This window comes from Anopheles arabiensis, chromosome 2 (genome assembly GCF_016920715.1).
Source record: "Anopheles arabiensis isolate DONGOLA chromosome 2, AaraD3, whole genome shotgun sequence".
In the NCBI taxonomy this organism is placed as follows: Eukaryota; Metazoa; Arthropoda; class Insecta; order Diptera; family Culicidae; genus Anopheles; species Anopheles arabiensis.
Genome location: NC_053517.1, coordinates 5,446,894 through 5,472,647, shown reverse-complemented (window position 1 = coordinate 5,472,647; position 25,754 = coordinate 5,446,894). Strand labels below are relative to the sequence as shown.

Below are 25,754 nucleotides of genomic sequence, written 5' to 3'. Positions count from 1 at the left end.
AAACCCCTTCAGTTTTTGTTGCTGTCTTGTTTTCAAACAGCATGTGCAAGCGCGTCCCTCCCCAAAGGGGGAACTACGGGGCGAAGGTGGAAATTAATGTGTCACTTCCGGGCAACAGCAACAGCAGCAGCAGCAGGAAGGCTGCACAAGATAAGATTTTATCAGTCGAACAACGTGTTTGTGAGTTTAGCGATGGTGGTACTACACCCCAATACCAATATGGACGTCTTATTTGGTGGAAACTCTACAGTAACGTTTTAAATAAAGTTTTTAAATAAAATCATATAAAAATGTCCTGCTCATTTTCGAGGCTCGGAAAACTCATTCTGCATTAAAAAAAAATAGGCGTTGGTGCTAGGCCCATAATTAATATGTTATTATGTTAATCTACATTCAATTTTCCTCCTTCATCCACGGCGCTCGCGGAGTGATGAAAATTGCGTGCACTGAAGCGGCTATAATGTGCGCCTATGTGTATGTGTGTACGTACCCCTGGCCCATGCCACGCAATGGCGAGAGCTTTTTTTTTGCTATGCATTATTAATTGAACTTCATTGAAAATACCATATTTGTACCCGCGGCTATAATTATGGGAGTGCCAATTGAATAAATTGACATATTTTCCACCTCAAACCAGCGTTTGACAAACAGAACTATTGTTAGTTATGTTTTTCAGTGGTTTAATATTGAAGCTAGAGAGTGCATACAATCTACCGACAGAAATTAAAGTAAAATTAAACTTTTTAAACAATAATTCCAAAAACTTGCACAGCAACTCGTATTTCCCATCGTCGTTGACCTCCGTCGCTGCCAATTACAGTGTCATTAATAGGAGCTCCGACAGTACAGTACAGTACAGTACAGTGCCGGCAAAAAAAGGGTGTGGTGCTTGCTAGCTCAACAAAGTAGTTGGGAGAGGTCGAAGGACCACGACAGCAAATGGCTGCAAAGGAAAAGACCTAGGAGAGCTCCTATTGACAGTTGAACAAGTACGGCCAGCAAGCGTGCCAGCAAGCGCGTGTTCTGGCAGAATGGGAAACGTTCGTGAAAAGCTCAATTTGCTGGAAACGATTTGGAAAGTTGGTTGAAGCGTGTGTAGGTTTAGGGATAAACTTTTGAATGTTGAAAACTCCAAAATCCCACCGTAATGCTGTGTAGCATGATTTTTTTTTACATTTGTTAAAAAGGTAATAAAACAACTTTTGTGCAGCAACTTCCCCAAAAACTCCACTCCATCCAAACCACTGCCCTTGGGGTAACGTTTGAGGTGGGTGGTTTTCGTGTTTTGTAGCTAATTTAATTTCACGCAGTTCGCAGTTGCCAAAATGGTTTGCTTTTTTAAGCACAGCTTCCGTGGAAGTTTGTTTGCGTTGCGTAGGCCTACAGGCACAAGGACACACACACACTGGCAGCCAAATCGTGGGGACAAACATACACGTTTCCCCCAGGGTAGCGGCAGCACTCAACAGCAAATAACAAAACTTAAAACCACAAACAGTTTGATTGGTCTTTTGAGTAGCAGCAGTAGCAGCAGTAGCAGCAGAAGTCTGGAAATAAAACTCTGTCCCCCACACCGAGCATAACATCACGGCACAAAACTCCATGGCAAAAAGTTATACTTAGCAGTAGCAGCAGCAGCAGCATCATACCTTGCCGTCGAATGTGACAGTGGGGAGGAGGAGAGCATCGGGCAATCCAATTTGGCATCCAATTAATCTAAATTTTCATACACAATCTATTTCTTTCATCTCTCGCTCTCGAAGCATTGCTCTTGTGGCTGTGGAGCGTGATACTGATACTGATGCTACTGCTGCTGCTACTGCTGCTGCTACCGCAATTTCGATCACATCCCTTGTATTATTTGCCTTTGATCCTGCTGGTGTTCCTGGAGAGTTTGGTGGAACCGAGAAATGGCCTTTTGCAGTGGAAGGAGACTGAGAGCGTTGCTACGAACATGGTTGCTACAATCCGTATGGTAATGTTTCGAAATGTTTCTTTTTAATAAAACTTAATGTCGCTTTAGGATGTGTTCGATGTGGCTTTTGCGGTACACCAAATGTTCTCCAAATCTAGTTCAATCAAGGCACGGCTCTGTCTCTTGTCTATCGTCTATCTTGTTTCATTCAATTTGAAACCAATATGCGCCTCGTGGGGATTGAAGTTGTAGTGAGTTTCGATTGAACGTTCAATAATAATAATTCACACAGCGGCATCTGATCCCTCGAACTGGTCTCGAACTATCCACTTGACATGGAGAAACCCACAAAGAGCCACATTTTCCATCCCACAACATTCAAGAAAAAAGGAGAAAAGGATGATCCCGGCAAAAAAAAAAATGATGAATAGCAAACCAGCAAAACACCCTTGAAAAGTCAAACCCTTTTTCCTCCCCTCCTTCGCCACTCAATTGGCCACTTTGCCGGTTGATTTTTCATCCCGAAAGCAAAAGGGGCGAGCAAGCGACAGGGTTTTCAGGAGCACGCAGGAACGGACCGAAGCATCCGAATCCAATTGTAATTGAATGAACGAACGAGCCACCGAGACACGCCACCGATCTGGTTTTCTGGTGGGATTATTTATGAGATCTTGTACGCTGGGTGTTGTGTATCCCTTTACTTTTGCACTTAGTAACGGTTGCGCGCACCTGCCACTGCGCGTGAAGTGGCGCGAGAAAAATGAGGCAATGTTTATAAAATAAACCTTCTTACAAGTACCAGCACTAGCACCAGGCGAGAAAGAAGCACACACACCAAATGATTGCAAATCGGATGTAATTAAAGGCGTTTTTCTCGTGCCCGCAATCCCGCAATACTAATCCGGGTGTGGTTTTTATGTAAAATACGGTAACAATCGAGCTACGCAACAGCATACGGTGCGTGACGAAATGGGCAGATCGAGTGCCCGTCTGTTTGAATTGTTCCTTAGGTTTTTGTCACCCTTGATTGCACAGAAACACAGATTGACCAAGGGTTCTAACCCTCTTGCTGTCACATCAATATTTACACATTGGTTGGTAGAGAGTTTCCCTTTACTTTTCACCTTTGGAATAAAAAAAAGAGGGAATTGCAATTCTTATTTGAGCATTAAAATTGATTTCAATCGTAAACGGTGTTGGTGGTTTGATTTTTTTTGGTTCTATTTAAATTGTCTCCCATTTCTATTGGACACAAACACACACACAGTGCTTCTGAAGAGCATAAAGAACCCTTCGTTTTACATAAAATTGAGTTCAGGCTGGAATAAATTTACACCAATCCTTGTTTTACTGCCCCGTGTACGTTACACAAAGTTGGTCCTTTGTCAAGGTGGGACAAGGAACAGCACACGGAACATGTGGTGAACCCACTTCACCACCCAAAAGGACCTCCTTTTTACTATCCCACTGGGGGGGATGAAGAGGCGATGTAAGCTCCATTGCCTGCCTCACCTCTATCAAAACCGAGATTTTATTCTCCCAAAAGTCTAAATTGCTTGGCAAAAGGTTTGAAGTCGTCGTCTGCCTCTGCCCCGTTTCTTCTACTTCAATTGCCACCAATCCACCCGGCAGGGATGTCGTTCTGGGCTTAGTCACTTCCTGCTAACACCCGTAAAACCGTTCGCAAAATAAGTCAATTCGTATTCCAGTTGGCGGCACTCGTCTTACGAGGAACAGGCCAGCCAACAGCAGCCAACAGCAGCCAACAGCAGCCGGCCTAAGGAGGCGAAAGAAGGAGGCGGTCTTCGTTTGTGGTTTTCGTGCTTGCCTTGCCCAAATCCCCTCTCGAGTTTTCGAGTGTTTGTAGTTTTTTTTTGCTTCTTCTTTTATTTGCCCTTCATTCCCACCCACCCAAGGTGGCCCTTTTTCACGCATGGCACAAACGCATGGTCCTCTCTTTGGGTGTGTATGTGTGGGTTTGGCCGAGTGTTTGTTTTATGGCAAGGGGCTTTCAATGGTTTCCTGCTTCGCCGGTTTAGACACGGCTTATTAGACAAATGTGTATCGAATTGGATTTGAATCAGCACAATCATCCGAATGCTGGTTAGTTTGGGGTCGGTTCCCATTGCCGTTCGGATAAGATTCGTGTTTATCCTTTTTTTGAGGGTGGGGGGGGGATGGCAACACAAAGTGAGGTCAATAAAAGTGGTAAGGATGTTTTGACTTTCAAATCGGCAGGCGGTTTTGGGAAAAAGCCATGTTTGCGTCCAATAAAGAATGGGACCTTCCGAAGGGATTGTGCTGAGTGTGTGTAAAGGTAAAACTGTAAAATAGTCTATTAAAAGTTCAGGCCTAACATTTAACTGAAGGAACGTTTGCAGGAAGGTGTGGAAGAGAAAGTGCTTAAAATCTGGTGAGTTGGCAAGTATGATAACTACCTTGTTGTTCCCCGTTCTTTACGTTCAGTTGTGAATCGGCTGTAATACATCATCAAAAAACAGTCTGTGCAAAACAAACCCAAAAAAGCCCACATTTCCCGACTAGGGGTTTTGAAATAATTTCACGGATTGATAAGCAGATGCTGCTGTTGGGCCAAAGGACCTCCTCGCCTTTTCGCTGATCAAAACGCCCAAACACCCTCACGGCACACGCACAGTGTCTCTATTTTGGGAAGTGTTTAATTTCCAGATTTCCATCCACCGATAACTTGCCCGCGCGGCCGCCTTTTGTTGTGTGTTGCGCCACACAGCACAGCCCAACACCCAGCCAGCGTATCACACGAGAGTTTGCTATCGTAGCTATCCTGTTTGTCGCCCTGCCTGACAGTTCCATTTGCCATTTGCGATTTGCCCTCGTGCCTTGCAGCGCCGGGTATGGCCCCTTTTGCTCGCTGTATCCTTATCTGATCTCCCTCCCTTGCTACGGGTTTGCTCCGGGTTTGCGGTGGTGGTGGTTTTTGGTGGATATGAACCCACTCATCATCACCGGGGCTCATCTTTTGGGGTGGAAGAGTTATAATTGGAAAAAAAACCCACCGCCTCATCCTGACGACGGAGGGCCAAAAACAACGCGGGCGCGCGTACGCAATCTGTTCGTATTTTGGGTAACGGGTAACGGGAGAAGATGTTCGGATTGTCAACCGGAATGAATTAAATTACATTCGTTACAACTCATTAGCACCGAATGGTGAATGTTTATGGTTGCTGTTACAAGTTGGATGATAAAACCAGCCCGAACCGAAGCAAGCATGCCGTGTTTGAATTAGAACTATTTAAAGGGGGAAGATATGGAAGGAGGATGTTTTCTCCCTCCCTACCCCTGGCCAAAAACGGGTTAGATAGAAGGGGAGCAATTATTCAAGCCGGTTGCGGCCGTCACTTTGATGGAATGATTTTTGTTAATAACTTTCTTGTGGCGCTAAAGTAAAGTTTGAAGAAAACCCGTACATCACGTTACTCACATAATTCAACTTGCGCTTCGCATTCGGACAATTTAAAGAACTGGAAACCCGTAACTGTAAAACTGTGCTCCCCGGCACAGCACACGTTCGGTCCATAAATCTTCATCAAGATACTCGTAATGGCTTCATTTGTCTCACTTCTCACTATTCTTTTGCGGGGAGGATTTGCAAGTGGTAGGCAACAAAAAAAAACTATCCCACTGCAAACGATAAGCGGTGGGAAGCGTTCAAACCGTGACTACATTTTCGCCTAAGCTCCTCTATTTTACATAAACGCGTTTCGTGAGCTGCCACAGCATGCCCAAAGCACACACACGTACATATTGACTTTTCACCAAACAATCAGAAATCCATTTACAATGTTTATTTGTTCGTCGAACCCGCCTCCCCGAAAACGCGCTCCACGTGGTACACCAAATATACGCAAACACCAAACGATGCTGCTTTGTAAAACGCGTCTCCACGGACTTGCTGGTGCGGCGCAAAACATGCAAAACGCATCCAAGCACGCCATGAAATCTGATCCCTACGCGACGGCGAACGGTTCCGACGGTTGCTGCTGCTGCTACTGCTGCTACTGATTATGATTATTATGCGATGTCGATGATGATGGTGATGATGATCATGCTTACGCCAGTACGCCGCACGGGGATGATTATTGAAAAGCGTGTGGAAATAGAGGCTTGAGAGTTGCGAAAATTCTGGTGTTTGTAGTGTTTTTTTTTAAACTTTAAACTTTTATTGTAGCTTACACATAAGAAGCATAAAGCATGAAAAGCGTTATTGCCCATCTCAATACCCAGAAACTGTGGTTTCTCGCCAAATGTATCGTTTCTCCTATAAGAAAGTAAGCATGCAATTTGAATACATTTCACATTGAAAATCGTACCCGAAAAATGTATCCCAATTGGCTTCTACCATTTCCATATTCAAATTTTCCCTTTGGGAGATGCGGCTGAAATGATATTACAGTGAGCGAAACAAACTGAATACATATTTTATGCGCACTGTATGAAGCTACTTACACGATGTAAATGCTGTATTTGCAACTGTAATAGAGCTGACAGTCGCATACATTTATTGATTTCACGTTTAAGACGATACTTTGTCTGTTTGTCGAAAATGTTCTTTTTGCTAGAACTGGTTGAATCATGCTTTTAAATCAAGCCCGGAATGATTACAACACAAAAGCAATCAAAGCAAAGACATTTACACAACAATTTGTGACCACACAAATTCTACGAAAATTGTGCAGTTAACACAGTTCTCGGTTCTCGGTACGGCAAAAAGCGGGCGAACCGATTAGCCGTGTTTCCCAATTTCCAGGAACACTTGCTATCAAGCTCATTAGAAAAAAAATGCTGAATTAAATGCTAAAAACAATTCCATTTATAAACAACTCATATAACTCGCAAAGGGGAGCAACAAAGAAAGAAAGAAAGGAAGAAAAAAACACTCGACAAAACCGATTAAATCGATTAACCGAGCTTAATCGAATGCTGCAAAAAACAATCACTCACATGTAATCATTCGGGGTTCGTTCCGGGGTGGTCTTAATGGGCAAGCAAACTGTCTTAATTGCTATTGTTGACTCATTGTAGTGTGTTTTAAATTTATTTCCAGCTCTCGGGAAGTCTTTCCTCTGTTCTTCCTGCTCGTTTGGCACCACAATTCGTTAGGTTTCACTGTCTCAACTCTCCTTGTCTCCGGTTGGACAGCAGTGTGCACGTTGTCGAAGGCAGCAGTGGCGGCCGGGAGACAGCTTCCCCACTGCAAGGTTGTGCCCACTGATAGTGAAGCGAAAAGAATGAAACCACCAGCACCGCTAAGCGCAATCAAACGAAATTAAATACGCGATCGCGACCATGGAAAGGGATCATCATCGAGACAAACACACACACACGCGTGCGTGCGCGCACGATCAGGGCAGCGCTCAAAAAAGGTTAGGACGCGGGGTCAATCCAATCAACTTCCGGCGCCGTCCAAATCACACACTAGTTTCATCAGCCACATCAGCTCAATCACTGCAGCAGCAGCACCAACAACCACCACCCAAAAACGGGCAGGCTCATGTAAACAAGAATTAATGAGACGACGATGTCAGTCACAGCGAAGCAGCTTGGAGGTGAAGATAGAGTTTTAATTTCCTCACTAGCGTGTGGTCCTCTGGCGTGGTTGGTTGGAATTGAGCATAGATTTATGTCGAAACAATTCTCGGAAAGTTTAAACCTGTCAAACTTGTGTGTGTTTGTGTGTGTTGAATGAGTGTGTTATCAATCAACTGACAAGTGGCGCCGGGCGAGTTTCTGATACCGTACCGACCGCCCGATCCGACTCGTTTCTAATCAATTCAATTTAAAGGACACTCGGATGAGCCCCATCGCCCATCGCAGCGAAGATAAATGGCTTTTTAATACAATACATTAAAGGCCATTTTCCAATTTCGCAACGCGCATGCGGAAGATCGAAAGATAATATTAAATAAAAACACAATTAACACCAATCGATCTTCGCCATTCGCCGCGATCTTCCTTCCGCCGACTCGTTTTGAGAGGTGAAAAATTACAGCATTGCTTATGAACATGTTTGAATATTAATACGGTTTGGGGCCGGTCCAACAAACCGCTCACCGTTGGTTGAGGCTGATCTTCCACACACACACACTGGGTGACCGGTTTGTTTGCGTGTCAGGGCGAGTGGATTGCTAATTATGCGATGCGTTTAAATTAAAGCAAAAAAAACACAACCTCCAACTGTCCGAACTCTACTCTGCTCTGCCCAGTGGCTAAGTGGCCCATTACTTCACTTGATTCGTGAAACTCAGTTGACATTGAGCAGAATGTGTGTGTGTGATAAGAGGCGGCCAGAGAGGCCAGCATGATTTATTGCACAAACGATTGCGTGGATTCGTGGAAATGAAAGAAATGGTCCATATCGCCGTGAGGAAGTAGAAGGTTCCCTCTACCCAGATTCGAAAAAAGTGTGAGGTGCTACGGATGCTGTTATCAACAAATTAGAGCAAGCAAGATTAGCTAAGACCACGCAAAACAGACATCAGCCGGAAAGACACTCGAGCCTCGCATCACTTTCCAGCCACTGCAAAAGGTCAGCAAAGGTGTGACAAGTGTGGAGCGCGAGAGGTGACTTGGGGTGAGATGGAATGGAATTAGATACTAATGCCGGCAGTCTAGGGTACACCTAGACATACACACACGCAGCAGGAGGTGTCAGCTCGATGCTTCGTCCCGTTTTATTACAACACTACCCCAGACACGCAGACACATCACATTACACCTCGCAACAGGGACGATCATCAGCAGCTCCGGAGCTCCGTTAACTAGCGATAAATAAACCACCGTACGGTGGAATGTGAATTCCTCCAAAGATTCCAAAGATCGGCTGAGGATCCTCCAAATAAAACGACCACAAAAAATACTGTGGCCACTAAATGAAAATTTCAACATTCTTTATGAAGCTACACAACACGGAGCTCAATGACACGGTTATTGAGCTGTTATTGAGAAGCGAGAGGGGACCGGGTGTCGCCGAAAGCTCAGCAGCCGCTTTCCCATTATCCGATTAGTTACGATTATTATTACACCCGTTGACGACATTTCAAACCAGCAGCAGCTTCAGCAGCAGCAGCAACTCAATCCCCATTTTTTTCTCTCCCCATTTTCTTCTCTCCCCATTTTTACACACTGCTTCTGCTCCGGTTTTCTTTCTGTTTGTGTCCTCCTCCAAGGTGCAGTGTGTTGCTTTATGTTTTCCTCGATTTTGAGCTTCATTTCGTCGCTTTGTCGCTTCGCTGTTTAGAATATTATTTCAATAATTTGTCGATTGATTATCCGAAGCAATCGGATATGCAAATGTTTTGCCCGATCGCCTGATCGCTGATGAAGACATTCGGGGATGAGTTTTTGATGATTTTATTGGCGTGACTGACCCGAATCACAAACCACTGGGGCGTGTGTGTGAGAGAGAGTGTGATGCCATATTGATGCATTGATATGGTAGGATTTGTCAGTATTAAGGGACCAAGAATATCTTAATTTGATCGATTTTCAGCATTAGAAGAGTTGCTTTCAATTAAACTAGCAAACAAAAATGGTCATCCACTATCACAAAAGTGTCAGATGATGTCACAAAGAAGCGTTTGCTCTACTTGAAGCGTAAAAAAGCTTCTCTAGAGTCTAGACAAGCGGCTGCTTTGTCGTAGCAAGTAAAGAGCTTGGAAGCTCATCTGACATTTGAGCTAGCCAAAGTTTTGATCCACTTCATGGCCTATTACGTTACTATTTCCACCATCAGCATGTATTTTAGTGCCAATCTCACAAATTAAATCGCTCCAAACCGGGCCGTTCCCTCACAAAAACAAGGGATACACTCAGCTTATTCCGTTCAGTTTTTGTGTGTGTATTTTTAAAAATATATTTAAAACCCACCACACATAGTGCCTTGTTTCCACCGAACAAAAAAAAAGGAAACCATGTAGAACCAATTCAACAATCGCAATAAAAACCTCCATAAAACGAAACTGTGACCTAAACTAAAGTCAAATAAAACTCATGCCCAACAAACAACAAAACCGCCGCCCCGTGGATGGGTTTCGGATTTCAGCCGCATCTTTAATGCAAAATGGGATCGATTTTGGGATCGCTGTAAAAATAATAAAAAAAGCCCCAAACGCTTAGCTTGTGGATCGTGCTATCAGCGTTGGGGGGGTTTTGCGCTACTGGATGGTTTACACCGGGAGGGATTCGTTCGCTTCCCTCCTTTCTTTCCATAAAGTGCCTCCGTGTGGGATGCGAAGTGGTTTGCGTGGAAAGTTTATTATATTTGATGCGAACTAAATGACACTGTTTCGGGCGGGGGACGGCAACATAAATAACTTGGCCGCGTGGTGTAAAATCGATTGACCAATGGCTTTGGGAGCAAGCAGGTGGTGGAAACGAAACGACCAATGGATGGCAAATTAAGCTGTAAAACGATTAAACTTCTGGTGTTTTCATACAGTATTCTGGGGTTTTATGGTGCATCCTGGCGCAACTATTTACGATTCCATGGCGATGGCACAGTGTTGGGTTGATTCTCGCTGGACAAATGAAACTGCCCAGCGGTGGGCAGTGGTTTTATTTGATGCTGCTAGTTTTTAATCAATGAACAGTTTTATACTAGCCGCCACAGACCCTACACACCTATACTCATGCCGCGAGAGAGGAGGAGAAAATTGTTGTCTATTTTTCCCCCCACTTCCTGCTGCACGATGCGTTCTAATTAGTGTGCAGCGAGGGCGCGACGATAGAGAAGATAGAGATTAAGAAAAGGAAAGCCCTTCACCAGGTCCAGCGGCGACCGATTGGCTTCGTGTTCAATTACTACCATTATCGCTCCGACGACGAGTACGACGACGATGATGCTAATGCGCCGCTGCCGCCGCCGCCGTTGTATTGACAGCGCGTTTCGTGATCGTTTGTGTTTGAGTGACTTTAACAAATAATTGAATTATAAATCCGTCACCCCGTTAGCGTCGCGTGGACTATTATTGAATTACAATAAAATGATAATGAACAGGAAGCAGATGAAGGGAGGAGATGAGCAGCGGGCGACGAGCCGAGGTCGCTGTAGCTGCTGCTTGAGACGACGGTTTTGACTGAATAATTGCATCGGCACCGAGCGAAATAAGAGCACCGCACAGAGCAAATGCTAATGGCGCTTATAATGATGATGCCAGTGCACGAGAGAACTACCCCCTCTCCCATCCCATCCCACCAGCACACTGCTTCCGAGATGTTGCTCTCGTTAGTGGGCTGGAAAAATAAACAATTACTCATGGCCTGCTCCATGTGCGGCGTTTTGCTAATAATTGGTAGGTTGTTTTGCACTGTATGGCAGATCACTTATGTGCTTAATGTGCAATTTGTTTTGATCCACACACACACACACACACACACACACACACACACACACACACACACACACACACACACACACACACACACACACACACACACACACACACACACACACACACACACACACACACACACACACACACACACACACACACACACACACACACACACACACACACACACACACACACACACACACAGACACACTTTAATTCCTATTTTATCAATTATCACGATCAAAGTCGCATTCCCACCTACCTCGATCATCGTTGGAATCTTCGCTCGGTGGTCCCTGCATGGCGCGATGAGGTGATATGTTGGGATGGGTAGCACCGTTCAGCAGCCCACCGGACAGTCCGTTGGCACCGGCACTGCCCAAACCCGTGCCGGCTCCACCGCCGCCACCACCACCACCACCTCCGCCGAGACCGGGCAGGTTGGGCGGTACACCGGGCGGGCCGAAGCGGGGCCGGGCGAGAAAGTGGCCACCGAACACGTTCGGCACACCGAACTGCAGAAAGGGCGCCCATTGGGGCGGTACGCTCGAACGGTTGCGGGGAGCGAGCTGGGCCGCAGCGGCCGCCGCGTACAGCTGCAGGGCGGGCTGCGAGCCGAGCGTTTGCAGATTCTGCAGCATTCCCTGATGCTCCAGGACCATCGCTTGCTGTACCGGAGAGCGGGCGTCGTCAACGACTCAACCGAATGGGCGCGACCCGGCCCGACCAAACACACATGCGGACGGGCCTGTTGCACACACACACACAAACAGACACTGCGGTCCAAACAGAACGCGAGACGACAGAATATCACAAAGCAACACCGACACAGACAACACAATGGATGAGCGACTTTGAGGTCACTAAACAAATCCTGTTTTGTCACTTTCAGGCTGTCACATTGAAAGGATCAACACAGTAGTAGGCGTTTTCTCACTCGTGTCACTCGGTTACAGTTTGACACTTTGCACCTTGTCGATTCGGACCGTTTTTCCGACCTTCGAGTAGGAAACGAGGATGATGTTTGCTTTTTTGTTTTAGGAAATCATACTGCTGTTTGTTTGCCACACAATTTGCACACTTTTACGGCTTTCGTTCACTGCTGCCATCATGGTTTGTAGCATAAATACACCTTGGATTGTTAAACTTTACTTCTATTGCACATTAATTGCACTGTTACTGTTAATTATGGAGCTATGGAAGAGAATTAATCAAACTATAAATATATTGCATCATTCAATGTTTCGAATTGAAAATAAAAGAAATTAATTAAACACATAAATAAACGACAGGTCACGTCCTCTTTGTGTCGTAAAACGTATTGCTGAACACTTCAGTTTGCCGTCGGGAAATTGCAACTGCAGATGGATGCATCGTGCGCTACTGCCAAAACATTCACACTGCACTCAACACATCTCTGCAACATTTTTACATTGTTTTAGTGTTAGTTTTTATGTAAACTATTTTATTTTATATGAATTTTGATACTTTTTTCCAACAGCTATCGCATGATAAATGTACAAAGACAAGACTCTATCACTGACAACAGGAGTATTTAATACACTTTTGCCGAGTTTGCCCCTTTTTGTATATAAAACTCATTTAAAACTTAATTTAATGTAAGTTTTCCTTATGGTTTATTGATTTTAACTGATTGCACTCTTTTCACTCAATCACCGCTAATAGTAATAGCATTCCACTGCCGACAAATCACTTCCCAATTCGCCAATTGTATGAATATAAACACCAATAAATTTCAATCCACCACTGATTCCGTGCTCCCTCTTTCTTTGAGTTCGATTACGGCGAGTCTTTTGTTCGCTATCGACCTCCACTTTGACACTTGGCGGGGTTGAGTTTTCCTTCGCGAATGCCTCTTTTTTATCCAAACATACGAACACACACACACACACACACCAGAGCAGCCAAAAGACCAACCTGTACGAAATAAAAAGCCCGTCGCAAAAAAAAAACACGGCCAGCACACGGCAGCACCCACAAAACACGGGCTACGAACGGGCTCTAATCGTTCCCCGTTTCAACGACTGGAGCGGCACTGTTTGCTCCGCTATAGAAACGATTGCGACCAACAAACAGCCACCACCGACAACAAACAGCAGCAACAACAACAACGGAACGCCAGTTTGGGTGTCCTCCTCTCACCAAAACACGCGGAAAACCGTCTGTCCGTACCTTTCGGTATCGGAGCTTTCCCACCAAACCCTGCAAAGCGGCGTGCACACACGGCCAGCAATCACCTCGCACGGCACACGGCCAAAGAGGGGGGGTTGCGTGCGTATCGAGCAGGCAAAACTACACACATACACTATGGCAAACGCGCAAACATTCACTGCACATGGGATGCAATTTTACACTAATCGGACCGCAAGTGTGCAATAGGTTTTTTATAGTCTTTGAAACTCACTTTGTCATTTTCATTTGGTTTGTTTGTTATTTTTCGATAATGGTGGCTTTGTAGTTGGTAGAAAGTGTTTTGTAGTCTTTGTGTATATCATGTTTTTTCTTATCTTATGTTTTGTTTAAATGTTCAATCATCGTTTATCGTTTTTAATAGTTTTTATTTGTTTTATTTGTTTTTTTTTTTGTTTTTTTCATCCTTATTTTAATTGCTCATTTACACAAATGTTTCACTTTTAAAAGTCTTTGTTGCCTTTTTTATAATATTAAATGTTTTGTTCTGTATGTTTTGAATTAATTCATTAATTAAACAATAAATACATAAATGTATTGATTTAATTTACTAATGTTTTTTTGTATATTCAGATTTTCTTCACAATTTGAAACTAAATTGCCATTTGAATGAGCTGATACGCATACTTTATTTCAATAAAAGTCCTTTTAAATAAATTTCTTGGTTAATTTTTCTGTAAAAAGTTACTAAAATTTAACAATATATTTTAGTTTTTGAAAACCTCATCATCTAATTTGACACATAAAATGATTTAAATTGAATGATAGAGGCAATAACGATAAAGCTACATAAAATTAAAAATATTATCCTTTATAAACTTCATGAAAAAAAAAATGTTTTTTTCGTTCAATGACTCCAAGTGAATCTTCCTGGGGATCCTTACTCATATATACTATTCAATAAAATTAATATTATAGTTCGTCCTTCACAACCAGTTTGTTTACAAAATGCAAGAATTCCAGGAGACATATCAAAATACACGCACACACACACACACACTAAAGCGCATAGGTGGCCAATCTTATACACAAATATTATCTTTACTCTAGGCATCAATGCATTTAATGCAATTGCATTTCAATCAACATCAACGAACGTGGTTGCAACAAAAAAATCAATCACAACTCATAATTTATCATCACGCCACACCACCACCTTAATCGCACGATAAAATTTAGAAACAATTCAACATCAGCTTCCCGCACACAGCACACAAGCGCAACACACCGGGGCTCGACCGACCGTCCTCCATAAAAGTTGGATTTTGAACTGACGCTAAGTGATTTTTATGCTGCAGGAAGGCCTCCGTACGCTCCGGGCCCGACAATCTCGCCTGATTGTGCGATGTTTTCTGATGATGGTGCGCCAAAGCCACGCCCCCTTTTTGACGCCATTTTCGTGAACAAGAAGAGGGGAACGCATTGTGCGCGCGTACTGCGAGGAAAACGGGAAAGAGTGCAACCGCCAGCGCCATGTTGAAATATTTCGCCGCTGAAACGTTTCACGGTGCGATGTTTTTGTTCGTGGTGTTCGTGGTGCGGTGGTGCGCTGTGCGGTGGAGCGCGGCAAGTGGCAAGGAAAATGATAACGATGTGGAAATTAACGATGGTATAAAGCGTTATAACGAGTTTAGAATCAATTAGATCTCGATGGTTTCGGTGGAAATGATGAAAAAACACGTGGAGAAGCTAAAACTTAAGATAGTTTAACTGGGAAAAGTGAGAAAACGACAGGAAAACAGATACACAACGAACTTTTAAACTAATATTAAGTGATAAGAATCCATTTAGGCGCTTAATTTGCACAAACACAAATATCACATTATTTCCCAAGAACTCTCATTAAAGTATTCAATTTCCTTTAAAATTAGCTTAAAAATATTCATCCATTTTCCGAACGCTTTCCCGCCCGTCGCTAATTGAAAAATAAATGGCTTTTTCTTTTCCAAATCAATCCTTTTCAATTGAGTGCAACTTCCATTGATAATTGACGCTCTCGGTCCCTCGGTTTCCTCCCCGCTTCAGGCTCCCATCTCAACAAGTGGGCCATGATTCGGGGCCATGGCAGCGGCGACGGTTCACGAACTCAAGCCCCCCGGAGCACACCGAAGGATACAACACGCACCGTACGTACTGGTATTGGTCAACCTGAACCTTAGAAGGCTTCGGTTCGGCTCGTGATCTCTGCGCAAGTCCTCGACAGCTTCCGGTTGTTGATGCGCATGATTGCTGTCCTGTCTCTTCCGTCGGGGACCTCCACCATCACCACCACCAGCAAACACCGTTATCATCCATCGGGCTAATAATGTCGGTACATAAATATTCCTCTCTCTTACCCCCCCCTCCCCCGCACAACCACCACCTCAAGTGCTTCCGCGGGCGAATCTCTTTCTCTGTCCGTTGAATTATGCATCGCATGGAGAACGACGCGTTTTTTGATAGGGACGAGCTCACTCACTTCAACCTCCCATCGGGAGAGCGTGTGAAGGAGCGAGACAGAGAGCAAGAAGGGGGGTTAAAAGGTTCAATTTCACTTTGCGACTGTATGCGTGCCTGTGTGTGTGCCCGCGCTGACTGGCAACGGTGGACAAAAAGATGGTTGCTTTGATTAAATTTCGCGTTTTGACATCTCCGGAATTGGTCTGTGTATTGAATTTAAGTAGATTGTACATAAGTTTTTCACCCACCTGCCCACCTTTCTTCCAAGTGTGTTTCGGTGGTGAAAATAAAGGGGAAAATCAGCCTGTGTCCATATTTTTCACACATATGTTTCGAGTCCGCGTCCCGGCTGTGTGCGGGATGCTGTAGGAGATATGTGTGAGCGATATTACACATAACGTACGATATAATGGAAAGCCCCCCAAGTAACACAACGTCCAAAGCTTCAAAGCTTCCACTAAACGATGAGCGGGCAGGAGAGATGTAATGCGCTCCTCGCGCTTCGTTCCCGTTGTTTCCCGCATCGTCCGGTAATGATTCATCTCAATTCAATTCAGTGCAGCATTGTCCGTCCGGTCCACCATATGCCAGAGAAACGGAGGTCACTTGGCCCTTCTCCTCACCGCAGGGCCGGGCCGCTAAACAATCTGGCCCGTTTACCCTCCGATACACCTCGTCAAGGGGCCGTGTGTACTTGGTAGCTTGCTTCCTGGTTCCACCAAAAAACACAGCAAAAGGATGATAGGACGTACTTTGTCCCGATTTGAGTCAATACACACACACGCACACGCACATAACCTCTCTCTTTCTATCTCTTTCTCTCCCATCCCCATTTCGCAGAGACGAACGGACGGACGGACATGCGCTTGCGTTTGCGTTTTATGTGTAGCAAGCAGGGGGCCATTTTTCTTGTTTTATTCCTCCCGCCTTGTGCCTGGCCTGCTGGTTTCTGGCTTTCTTTTTGCCCCCTTGCCTCCTTTCCCCTCCCTCCCCTTTTGGGTTGACTTTTTCGCACCATATTTCACAATTCGCTGCCCAATTTGTGGCTCACGCCCGATTCAAGTGGTGTAGCAGTGGAGAGCGAGAGAGAGAGAGAGAGAGAGAGTGGGAAGAAGGACACGGGACAAGAGGAACATATGTATGCATTTATGTATGTTCAGCACAAAATGCCCTCCCCCACCCCCCTCTACCCCCTGCACGAAGCAAAGGTCTTCCGCTTGGTCTTTTCCATTTCTTTACATCAACCTCGTGGCATCCGAGGGGGCCGATATGCTTCCTTCCTTTTTGGAAATGGTTAGCTTCCCTGGATGTCTGGGAAAATGGGAAATGGGGAAGAGTAGGGGGAAGAGTGGGGAGAGAGAACGCGGTACAAATGTCACGTACGGTACTTTAGCGAACGATTCCGGCCATAATAGATCACTGAAACGCAGCACCATCATAAAATCATCGCACAAACCGTCCTCCTCCTGCTGCTGCTGCTGCCGCTGCTGCTCGGTTTTCCTTGTTCCACGTTGGACGTATGGGAGAAAAGGCCACTAATCAGGATTGATTAATTTTTATTTTATTTTTTACGATGTTAGAAGTGGTAAGGTGCTCATGCAAGAGGGAATTATTATATTTATGATTCAATATATTGTGCTTGTTGTACAAAGCGTTTGGAGATGTTTTGTTAGAGGATGGTTCAAAGCTACATAAAGTCAAATTAAATACATTATTTCTTTGAAGGTGTTTTCTTCTTTCAAATTAATGGTTTCTTTTCTCATTCATCTTGTCGATGGCATTTAAGTCGGATACCGAAAAAATCTACTCTAAGCGTGATCTTCTGATGGTGTTTGTACTTCAATTTGTGTAAATTAGTTCAACTCAATGCTATGGTTTCTATTTAGTTTGTTTTTAATATTTTAGTCAACATTTAGATTCAAATCAATAATGAAATATTTATGAATTATGTAACATTTATCACTCTTTTCAATTCGAAATATAAAAAAAGGCAATATAAACATAGCATTTATATTTTCCACAAAGAAATTTTCTCCTTTTAACCCTTTTATTATTTATTATTCTATCGCCAAATGTTCCCCCCTCCCCCCAATACCTAGAATCCATTTCACATCATCTACTAACGTAAATAGCTCACGTATTACCCACCACAAAAACAGCAACTTCAGCAAAAACAAGCGGTTCCCGCGAAAAATGGTTCACTTTTTGCGCTGGCAAAGTTTTGTTTCGAACAAATTATCATAAAGTCCGGAGGGAGGAGCGGAACTCGGGAAATCGACAGGAGTCGTTTCAATTATCGAACGGTTGGAACGGCTAAATTACCATAAGCGAAAAATGCGATATTCAATCACCATAGAATGAACAGTTATATTAAAAAAGGGAAAAAGAGCTGGTGGCTTGTTCAATGCTTCACTGTGCACGTTTATCATGTGATAAGTAATAAAGTTAACAACGCCTTTATGGTTCAATAGAGTAAGCAAACTTTAGGCACTTTTGAAAGTTCGGCAAAGGGAGCTATTTACGGTATGAAACATGAAATATTCAATGGGAATTCAATCAAATCCAATAGGAATTGTAATTTTATTGTTATTAACGATCAAGATATCATTTCTAATAGGAACTCGTCAACTGCAATTAACCATCAACCACCAAAGTAGGCCAAATATTGAATGCTAAATTGCATTTCAACAGTGAAACATAGGTCCTCTCTCTCTCTCTCTCTTTCTGATCAGTTGATTTAGTGTTGTATACTTTCCACACACATACCACACACTCTCTCTCTCTCCTCCATTGCACAATTTATCAATTCAACCCACCCACCTTCGGCACGCAATCGAATAGGTCGCGAACGGAATCGAATTAGCGAGCAATTATTAAGCCTAATAGAGTCCGCGTCGCAGTCTAACGAGTCGAGAGCTAGGTAGCGGCCACCAACCGGCGGTCAACTACCGTTTTGGCCCATAAATTACTTATGCAAAAACTCGGCGCGCGAGTGGGCATCAGTCCAGTGCGTCCAGTGGTCGTGGGTGCGTGGATGGTGCGAGGATCGGTCAAGTGTGCCAAATATTTGCTAGCTGGTGGTGAATGGGCATGATAAAATCGATAAGAGCGGGTGCGAGGCACGTGGCCATAATGGGCCATGATCAACAACCCCCGGAACCCCGAAAACAACACGGCCTACTCCGATGACTGGAGATGATTATTGCATGAGTTTATTTTTCCCCCCATATGGAAAGAGAGAGAGAATGAGAGAGAAAGAAAAAGAGAGGAAGACACGATGTAACTGATTTTCATTTACCAGTTGGACTTGGCTGGTGGTTTCATCCGGTTATTTACAGTTTTGCGAGCTTTCGGTTAGTATACCACAAAGCATTACCTCTATTTCAATTTTAATATGTACTTCTACTCAAAAAAGCTGGATTTAGTACACTTTTAAAAGAAGATTCATCAAAACGAACATATAAAATTCAATTCAATCCATTAATGCGCTTTAATGTCAGCTAATAGATTATTAAAACAATCCACCAAACGCTGTTTGGTTGCGGTATAAAATTTAATAACGATGATAAGTGATGCGATAAAGCAAATTAGCGAATAATTTCGGCATATTTGTAGCAACACCATCGTTTGGCAGCGAGCTCCTTTCCAACAAAAAAAAGAACACGGCCCATTAAAGTTTATTGCCTATCTTCAACTACCGGAAGTGAGCTTCGATTAGGCCTCCGGTCTCAGCATTGGACATGCCTCCTCTTCTCCTCTCTCTCTCTCCCCTTCTTTTAAAAAAAACCGGCAGCAATAATTAGTTAAAAATGTGATGAAAAATCGTTCGCAGAATTGTTTTTTTTTTAATTCGAACGCATCACATTACTTTATCATGCGCATTTGTTTTGCGCTGGTTGGTGCGCTCCGTGTTTTTGCGCTCCGTTTTTAGCGGCAAGAAAAGTCGTGGCGTGCTGTGTTTTCCACCGTATACACCCGTGCGAGATGGAAGCCTGCCAACCAAAACCATCCCCACCCGAAAACGACGCAATTTTCTTCCCTCACCCCCCCCCTCCAGCTCTCCCATTATTCATCTCTCGATTTCATACATCTTTGATGTGTATACGTATAAGTGGGTGTGGGCTGGTGGTGTGGGTGGTTGTGTAGGAGGACGGGGAAAGAAAAACTTCTCCAAATGCTGCATCCCGATTTGGCGACGTTTCAACGTTAAATGTCTTGCGAATAAAGAGAGTAGAGAGAGAGCAGAGAGAGCAGAGAGAGAGAGAGAGAGAGAGAAAGAGCTTGAGGATGATTTAGAGATGGTTTTAATGAAAATTTACCGAAATGGCATTAATAATTCTGTGCAGATTTTCCTCCTATTTTTACCCCTCTCGTTCTCTCTATCTCTCTCTCTCTCTCTCTCTCTCTCTCTCTCTCTCGCTCTTTCGCTGTGCTTTTGTTGGGTGAACGTTTTATTGAAATGAGAGGGCTCTTTTATTGCTTTTGGGGCATGGCATTTGACTGTTTTTTTGCTCCCTTTTTTGCTTAAGCATGAGAAGCACGATCACATTTCTCCGTTTGAATTGAATGCATTATTATTTCGCTTCTGCGAGACGCATCTCGCGCCATGTGCTATCTTCATCGTTTGTGGTTTTTGTTTTTGGGTTAGCTGGGATTTGCTTCCAATTTTTCCTTCCATTCATAGACAATCAGTTGGAGCGCATGGTTGGAGCTGAAATTGATTCGCTAAAGGAAAAATAGTTTTATTGGGAGCTTTTTCTTTTTCAGGGAGGAGATTGTCTTAATCAAATTGAAATGGTCGCTCTACTGCGGTCTCTCCCTTTTCGGTCGATGTGCTCTTTTCTTTCCATTAATGCCCGGCCAATTTGGACGCCACAGAAGCCCATCCTTTCGATGTAAGATAAGAAGGAAGCTAGGCTAAGGAAACGTCCAACGATCAAGCCTCCAAATTGGGCAAACACATATCGGGAAAGCCTTTTTCTTCGCTATTTTTGTCCCTTGGTGTCTCTCTTACAATAGATTCTATAGCTTTTTTTGTCGCTTCTCTTTGGAATGAGATGAAGATGAGATTGTTTCTGACCATGAATGAGTTGGCTGCTCGTACGGAGATGTAAAACAATCATCCGGCATGGCAGCTTAATTTGTTAGCTACTATTTGGACGAATACTGATGTTGCCTTCACTGCAACTCATGTGGTCATTTGTAAGCGCCCGTTTCCATTTCTTTCATTCATCTTCACAGCCCGAAATGATTGGAATATTTGTTTCCTGCCGTCGTACGTGCTGTTTGGTTGCCAATTCGAAGCGTGTTGTTTGAAATATCAAATTCAGCGCAGAAATTCGCTCACAATTCACCATTCCTATTCCTATTTCGCGTCAGTCAAAGCGTTTCTTGTGCTACAACAGTGCTGTGTAAGATTGATTCGACTTTGTTTGCTTTTATTTTCATTCTGTATTCAAAGAGTAATACGATACGATTCACTACAAACGGTTCCGACAAAGCATTTCGTTAAATGTTGTGAAAAAATAAGTATAAAGTACGGTATTTCATTTACTAATTCTAAAACATAAAAATGGATGGAACTGAATGACTCGCAACGATGCACGTTCTAACAGGTTGTACTACTATAATTTGTTTAACTTCTTCAACTTGAATAATGCTTTTCGAACCTTAAATGCAATAAAACGTTCTTTTTTTGTGGGTGTGCGTTAGCGCTTGCTTGCCTCATATTGCATTTTGAAATCGGCAAAGGTATTCTTACAGTCTAGTTGTGCTGCCTGTTAACTGCATTTAGCACGTTTTAATTGTCTTTCTTATTTTCCTTCCCATCGAGCTTCTTTGACTTCTGCTCAGTGTCGCTGGTCGTATCGGTTTGATCTTTTCCCATCAGTGCACGCTCGTCCTCGTCAATGCGCGATTTGTCGACCGGATACAACCTAAACAGAGAGAGGACGTAAATTGAAGGTTCGTAAGCCATTCAAAAAAGGGAGCAATTTCCTCGTTTACACTTACCAGCGTTGGTACAAGTACACGAGAAACACGATATCGTCCCGGAAGCAAGCGAACCGGTGGGCAGTGGGCATCGTAATGATGAAGGCAAACACATCGTCGATGAACGTGTTGAACGCTTTGTACATGAACACACGCCACGGTAGGGCGGCGACCGATTTTAGCTTGTAGTTGATAAACAGCTGTGGCAGCATAAACAGGAACCCGAACGCATACACCCCGTTTGCCAGTGAGCTGATTGTCCACGAGTACCAGCTGTGGGGTGAAAATAGATAAAAAGAAGTGTTAATGCATGTCTGTTCTTCCACGCCAACATCCTCCCTCTGTGTCCTACCTCTTGTGGGGAAGATAGAGCAATGAATAAATGGCTCCACCAACGCACAGTGGGTACAGCACGTAGCTTAGATACTGCATCGCCTCCTTGTCCAGCTCGAGTGTATTGTTTTCCTGCGTTTGAATGGAAACATCCGCGGTACCGGCGGTATCGTTCGCACGGAACCGTACACCGTGGCGCAGGCTAATGTCGAGCTTGAGGATTTTCTTCGCCTTCCACATCTCAATCAGCGTGCCAATGCCGGTCGGTATCAGGATCAGCAGGGACGTTTCCTCGTCCAGCAGGTAGAAGAATATTATAATGTGGCTGAACGTGCGCCACAGGGTGCTTCGCAGCGACAGGCCAGCGTAGTGCCGTTTGCGCTTCCAGAACAGGATATCGTTTTTGAACGAAAGGAAGTCGATCAGGAGCTACAAGAATGGTGTGTGTTTTGTTATAAGCAATATAATTTATGAATTTACCCAACAAATATGCTTACATGAACGCTGCTAATGATGATTGTTCCACACAGCAGATACACATTCGTGTCGGAGAAGATCGATTTTACCTGTAAAGCACCAAAATATAATTAGTTATGGAAACATTCATCCACACAATGTGGCTGCTGCCCCTACCTCATCGATATCCTTCTCGCTGAACCCTAGCTTCGTTAGATCCGACATGGCCCGTTCGATCTGCGCCAACATCTTGATCTTGCCGACCGAGCTGGGCGCGTAGTGGATCGTGACGGTCGCTTCCGTTGCCTTTGGCTCGATTTCCACCAGATCGGACAGCTTTTCCTTTGAAAAATCATTCCGTATGATGGGCATCACCAGCTTGTCCGGTGTGATGCGAATATCCCGGGCCAGCTCGGCCGGTACATCCCTTGGCGAGACGGAAAACTGTTCGGTGATGATGTGTATGAACACGTTTTGGCGTATGTGTGCGACGCGCTTTTGGTTCATGGATCTGGCCGGCTTTTTTGCTGTTCCCTGTGGAAATTGGAGATGGTCTCTTATTTATCTCTCTCTACTAAATAGAATCTAATTGACCTGAGGGTCAAGAGGCATAGGATTCTGTGAGTAATTTCATCGCGCTCCCCTACCTTATCGTTCAGCAGATTGATCGTGGCCGTTCTGGGTACCATGTAGTGCGTCAAGCCAAACTTTTTGATCACCGAAGTGCTCTGGCTGCGGACCGAGTCCCAGTCGAGCGATTTGGCACCCTTCGTCAGCACGGCAAACAGGTACAGCGTACCATTGGAACGTGTCTCCTTCGGCAAAGTGATGGTGAAGGTTCTAAACAACAACAAGACGTTTTAAGAAATGGTATTTACATTCATTTAAGATCGCTGCTGCTTACCGGTCAAGCTCGATGAACGGATCGAACGGATTGATGGTACCGAGCTTTGCCACCTTGGCCGCATTCGGTGGATTGGCCAACGGGGAGGTGTACAACGAAAGCTGCAGGAACTTGCCTTTCGTCAGCTGGGACCGGTAGCAGGGTGTATCGGTACATTCCGGTGCCCGGAACAACATATAAAGTGTGTACGTGGAATGTAGAATGTAGCATAGGAAAATGATGCCGCACACGGACGATATGGACATTAGCTTCATCGTATCGTCTTTTCTTTAACAAGAGGAGCGGCGCTACAGTTGGATACACAAATCTTCTCGATGCTCTGGAGTAGGAAACGAACAATTTACATCTTATCACAACACATTTTCGCTTTAGGAGGAATGTAATTAACTTAGGATGAAGCCTTTCTTTTTTGCGTGTGCGTTGGCCTCTCCCGGTATGATTTTGACAACAAATCTCGAACTTTGTTTACGTTCCGATCACTATGGGCGTGGCGTGTGTGCTCATGATTTTCTGCTGAAATTACAACAACGAACGAAAGTGATGCTCTGTATTGGGATAAAAGTGGATGATGATCAGTTTCTTTTAATTTAACTTTAATTTTAGGAAAATCGCTCAAAAAATGATTCATTTTCTTGGAAAATGTTCGGCCACGAGCTGTCGGAGCATTGTCACTAGTGATGGGAAAAATGAAGTTTTTGTCGGAATCGATTCCGGCTAGCTCCGCAGTTTTTTGGAATTGATTCCGGATCGTGGGTCCGGAATCAGTTTCCCGAATAGATTCCCAAATTGGTTCCAGAATCGGCTCCCGAACCAAATACAGAATCTGCTTCGGAATCGACTCCGGAATTGGAATCGATTCCGGCATCGGAATCGGCTCCGGAATTGATTCCGAACACGGAATCAGAATCGGGTAGGTCCGATTCCGATGTCCCACCACTAATTGCACTAGCTGTCAAAGTGACAATCAGAAAACGTTCGACGAAAATAACAACAAATCATTTTTCATACAAAATTTTATTTATCCTGAACGTCGTAGGAAAATCGTAGAAAATTTCCACTTTACAATCCGCGTACGCCACACGGCACGCCACAAAATGGGGAACAAACAGGTGAAGCAACACTTTGAGACTGCGAAGAAAACGGGCGTGCTGAAGATCTCCCTCCTCCGGCTGGACGAATTTCCCTCCGCGCTGAAAACATTCCCCAACGTACTGAAAACGCTGGACATATCGGAAAATCGATTCACGGTGCTGCCAGAAGACATAGCCAAATTTACGCTCCTCAAGCATCTGAACGCGAGTGGAAACAAAATCGCCACCGTTCCCGAGCGTATCGGCGTGCTGGTCAAGCTGGAAACGCTCAACATGATGAACAATCTGCTCACGTCCGTGCCGCGCAGTTTGGCCAGCTGCACCCATCTGAAGCAGGTGATACTGAGCAACAACCAGATCACCGCGTTCCCGGTCGTGTTCTGTGAGCTGAAGCAGCTGGACCTGCTGGACCTATCGCGGAACAAAATCACGGAGGTTCCGCCGGAGGTGAAATCGTTGCAGGTTACCGAGCTAAACTTGAACCAAAACCAGATCACCATCGTCGCGGAAGAGATTGCCGACTGTGGGAAGCTGAAGACGCTCCGGCTGGAGGAGAACTGTCTCCAGATAGCGGCCATACATCCGAGGATTTTGATCGAGTCGAAGGTGTGCAATCTGTGCGTGGATGGGAATCTGTTCAACTCGAAACAGTTCACCGAGGTGCAGGGATACGACGCGTACATGGAACGGTACACGGCGGTGAGGAAAAAGATTTCCTAGACGATTCCTTCGCTCCCACCGGAGACTCAATCCCAATTTGTCGAGGCAGTTTACAGGCCCTGTGGCACACGTGTTTGGATGTAACTTTATTCGAAAACCCCCTATCACCCATCTATCACGCATCTTTTTATCGAAAGGCAGGCAACGACAATGCAGTGTACGTGTACAACCACATCGCTTGTGTTGATAGATCTATTTAGTCGCTAAGACATGGTTGGCGTGCTGCGCGGATAGCCGGAACTATAACCAATATTTTGTTATCGTTTGCATATTTTGAAATAAATTGTACGTTTTAAAGCATCGAAAGATTGTGTACGTGCTGC

The 25,754-nt window shown here is 44.4% G+C and overlaps 3 protein-coding genes across 7 annotated transcripts in view; 1 reads left to right on the top strand and 2 right to left on the bottom strand.

Moving 5' to 3' along the window:
- The window catches only part of LOC120896487 (homeobox protein unc-4), a 61,508-nt gene extending 46,753 nt beyond the window's left edge, over positions 1–14,755 (bottom strand). The window contains exons 1-2 of one of the 5 annotated variants that reach the window (XM_040300650.1): positions 14,689–14,755; positions 11,549–12,480 (exon numbers count right to left, since the gene is read on the bottom strand). In XM_040300650.1, coding sequence (XP_040156584.1) covers positions 11,549–11,948 — 400 coding nt within the window. In that variant the 5' untranslated portion in view covers positions 11,949–12,480; positions 14,689–14,755. Of the gene's footprint in view, positions 1–11,548; positions 12,481–13,224; positions 13,566–14,542 lie in introns of those variants that run through there. The other 4 variants (XM_040300651.1, XM_040300647.1, XM_040300646.1 and 1 more) reach the window with 4 other exon arrangements.
- Positions 14,756–21,348: 6,593 nt separating this feature from the next.
- LOC120894204 (cleft lip and palate transmembrane protein 1-like protein) lies at positions 21,349–24,185 on the bottom strand. The gene is made up of 7 exons (XM_040296655.1): positions 23,621–24,185; positions 23,364–23,556; positions 22,894–23,250; positions 22,758–22,826; positions 22,280–22,689; positions 21,949–22,200; positions 21,349–21,872 (listed from the first exon to the last, which is right to left on the bottom strand). Exons 1-7 carry the CDS (start codon positions 23,872–23,874, stop codon positions 21,737–21,739), a joined length of 1,671 nt encoding a protein of 556 aa, XP_040152589.1. The 5' UTR covers positions 23,875–24,185; the 3' UTR covers positions 21,349–21,736.
- A 391-nt stretch (positions 24,186–24,576) lies between these two features.
- On the top strand, positions 24,577–25,737 carry LOC120894206 (leucine-rich repeat-containing protein 57). The gene has a single exon (XM_040296657.1). The coding sequence runs from the start codon at positions 24,715–24,717 to the stop codon at positions 25,429–25,431; it is 717 nt and encodes a 238-aa protein (XP_040152591.1). The 5' UTR covers positions 24,577–24,714; the 3' UTR covers positions 25,432–25,737.
- Positions 25,738–25,754: the final 17 nt, after the last annotated feature.

Excerpts from the sequence above, each read along its gene's own strand:
- LOC120894204 (XM_040296655.1), bottom strand. The coding sequence starts at position 23,874 with ATGAAGCTAATGTCCATATCGTCCGTGTGCGGCATCATTTTCCTATGC. Across the intron at positions 22,827-22,893 it reads GCGAGAAGGATATCGATGAG|GTAAAATCGATCTTCTCCGA; the intron begins GTAGGGGCAGCA and ends GGTGCTTTACAG. Across the intron at positions 21,873-21,948 it reads GTGTACTTGTACCAACGCTG|GTTGTATCCGGTCGACAAAT; the intron begins GTAAGTGTAAAC and ends CTCTCTGTTTAG.
- LOC120894206 (XM_040296657.1), top strand. The coding sequence starts at position 24,715 with ATGGGGAACAAACAGGTGAAGCAACACTTTGAGACTGCGAAGAAAACG.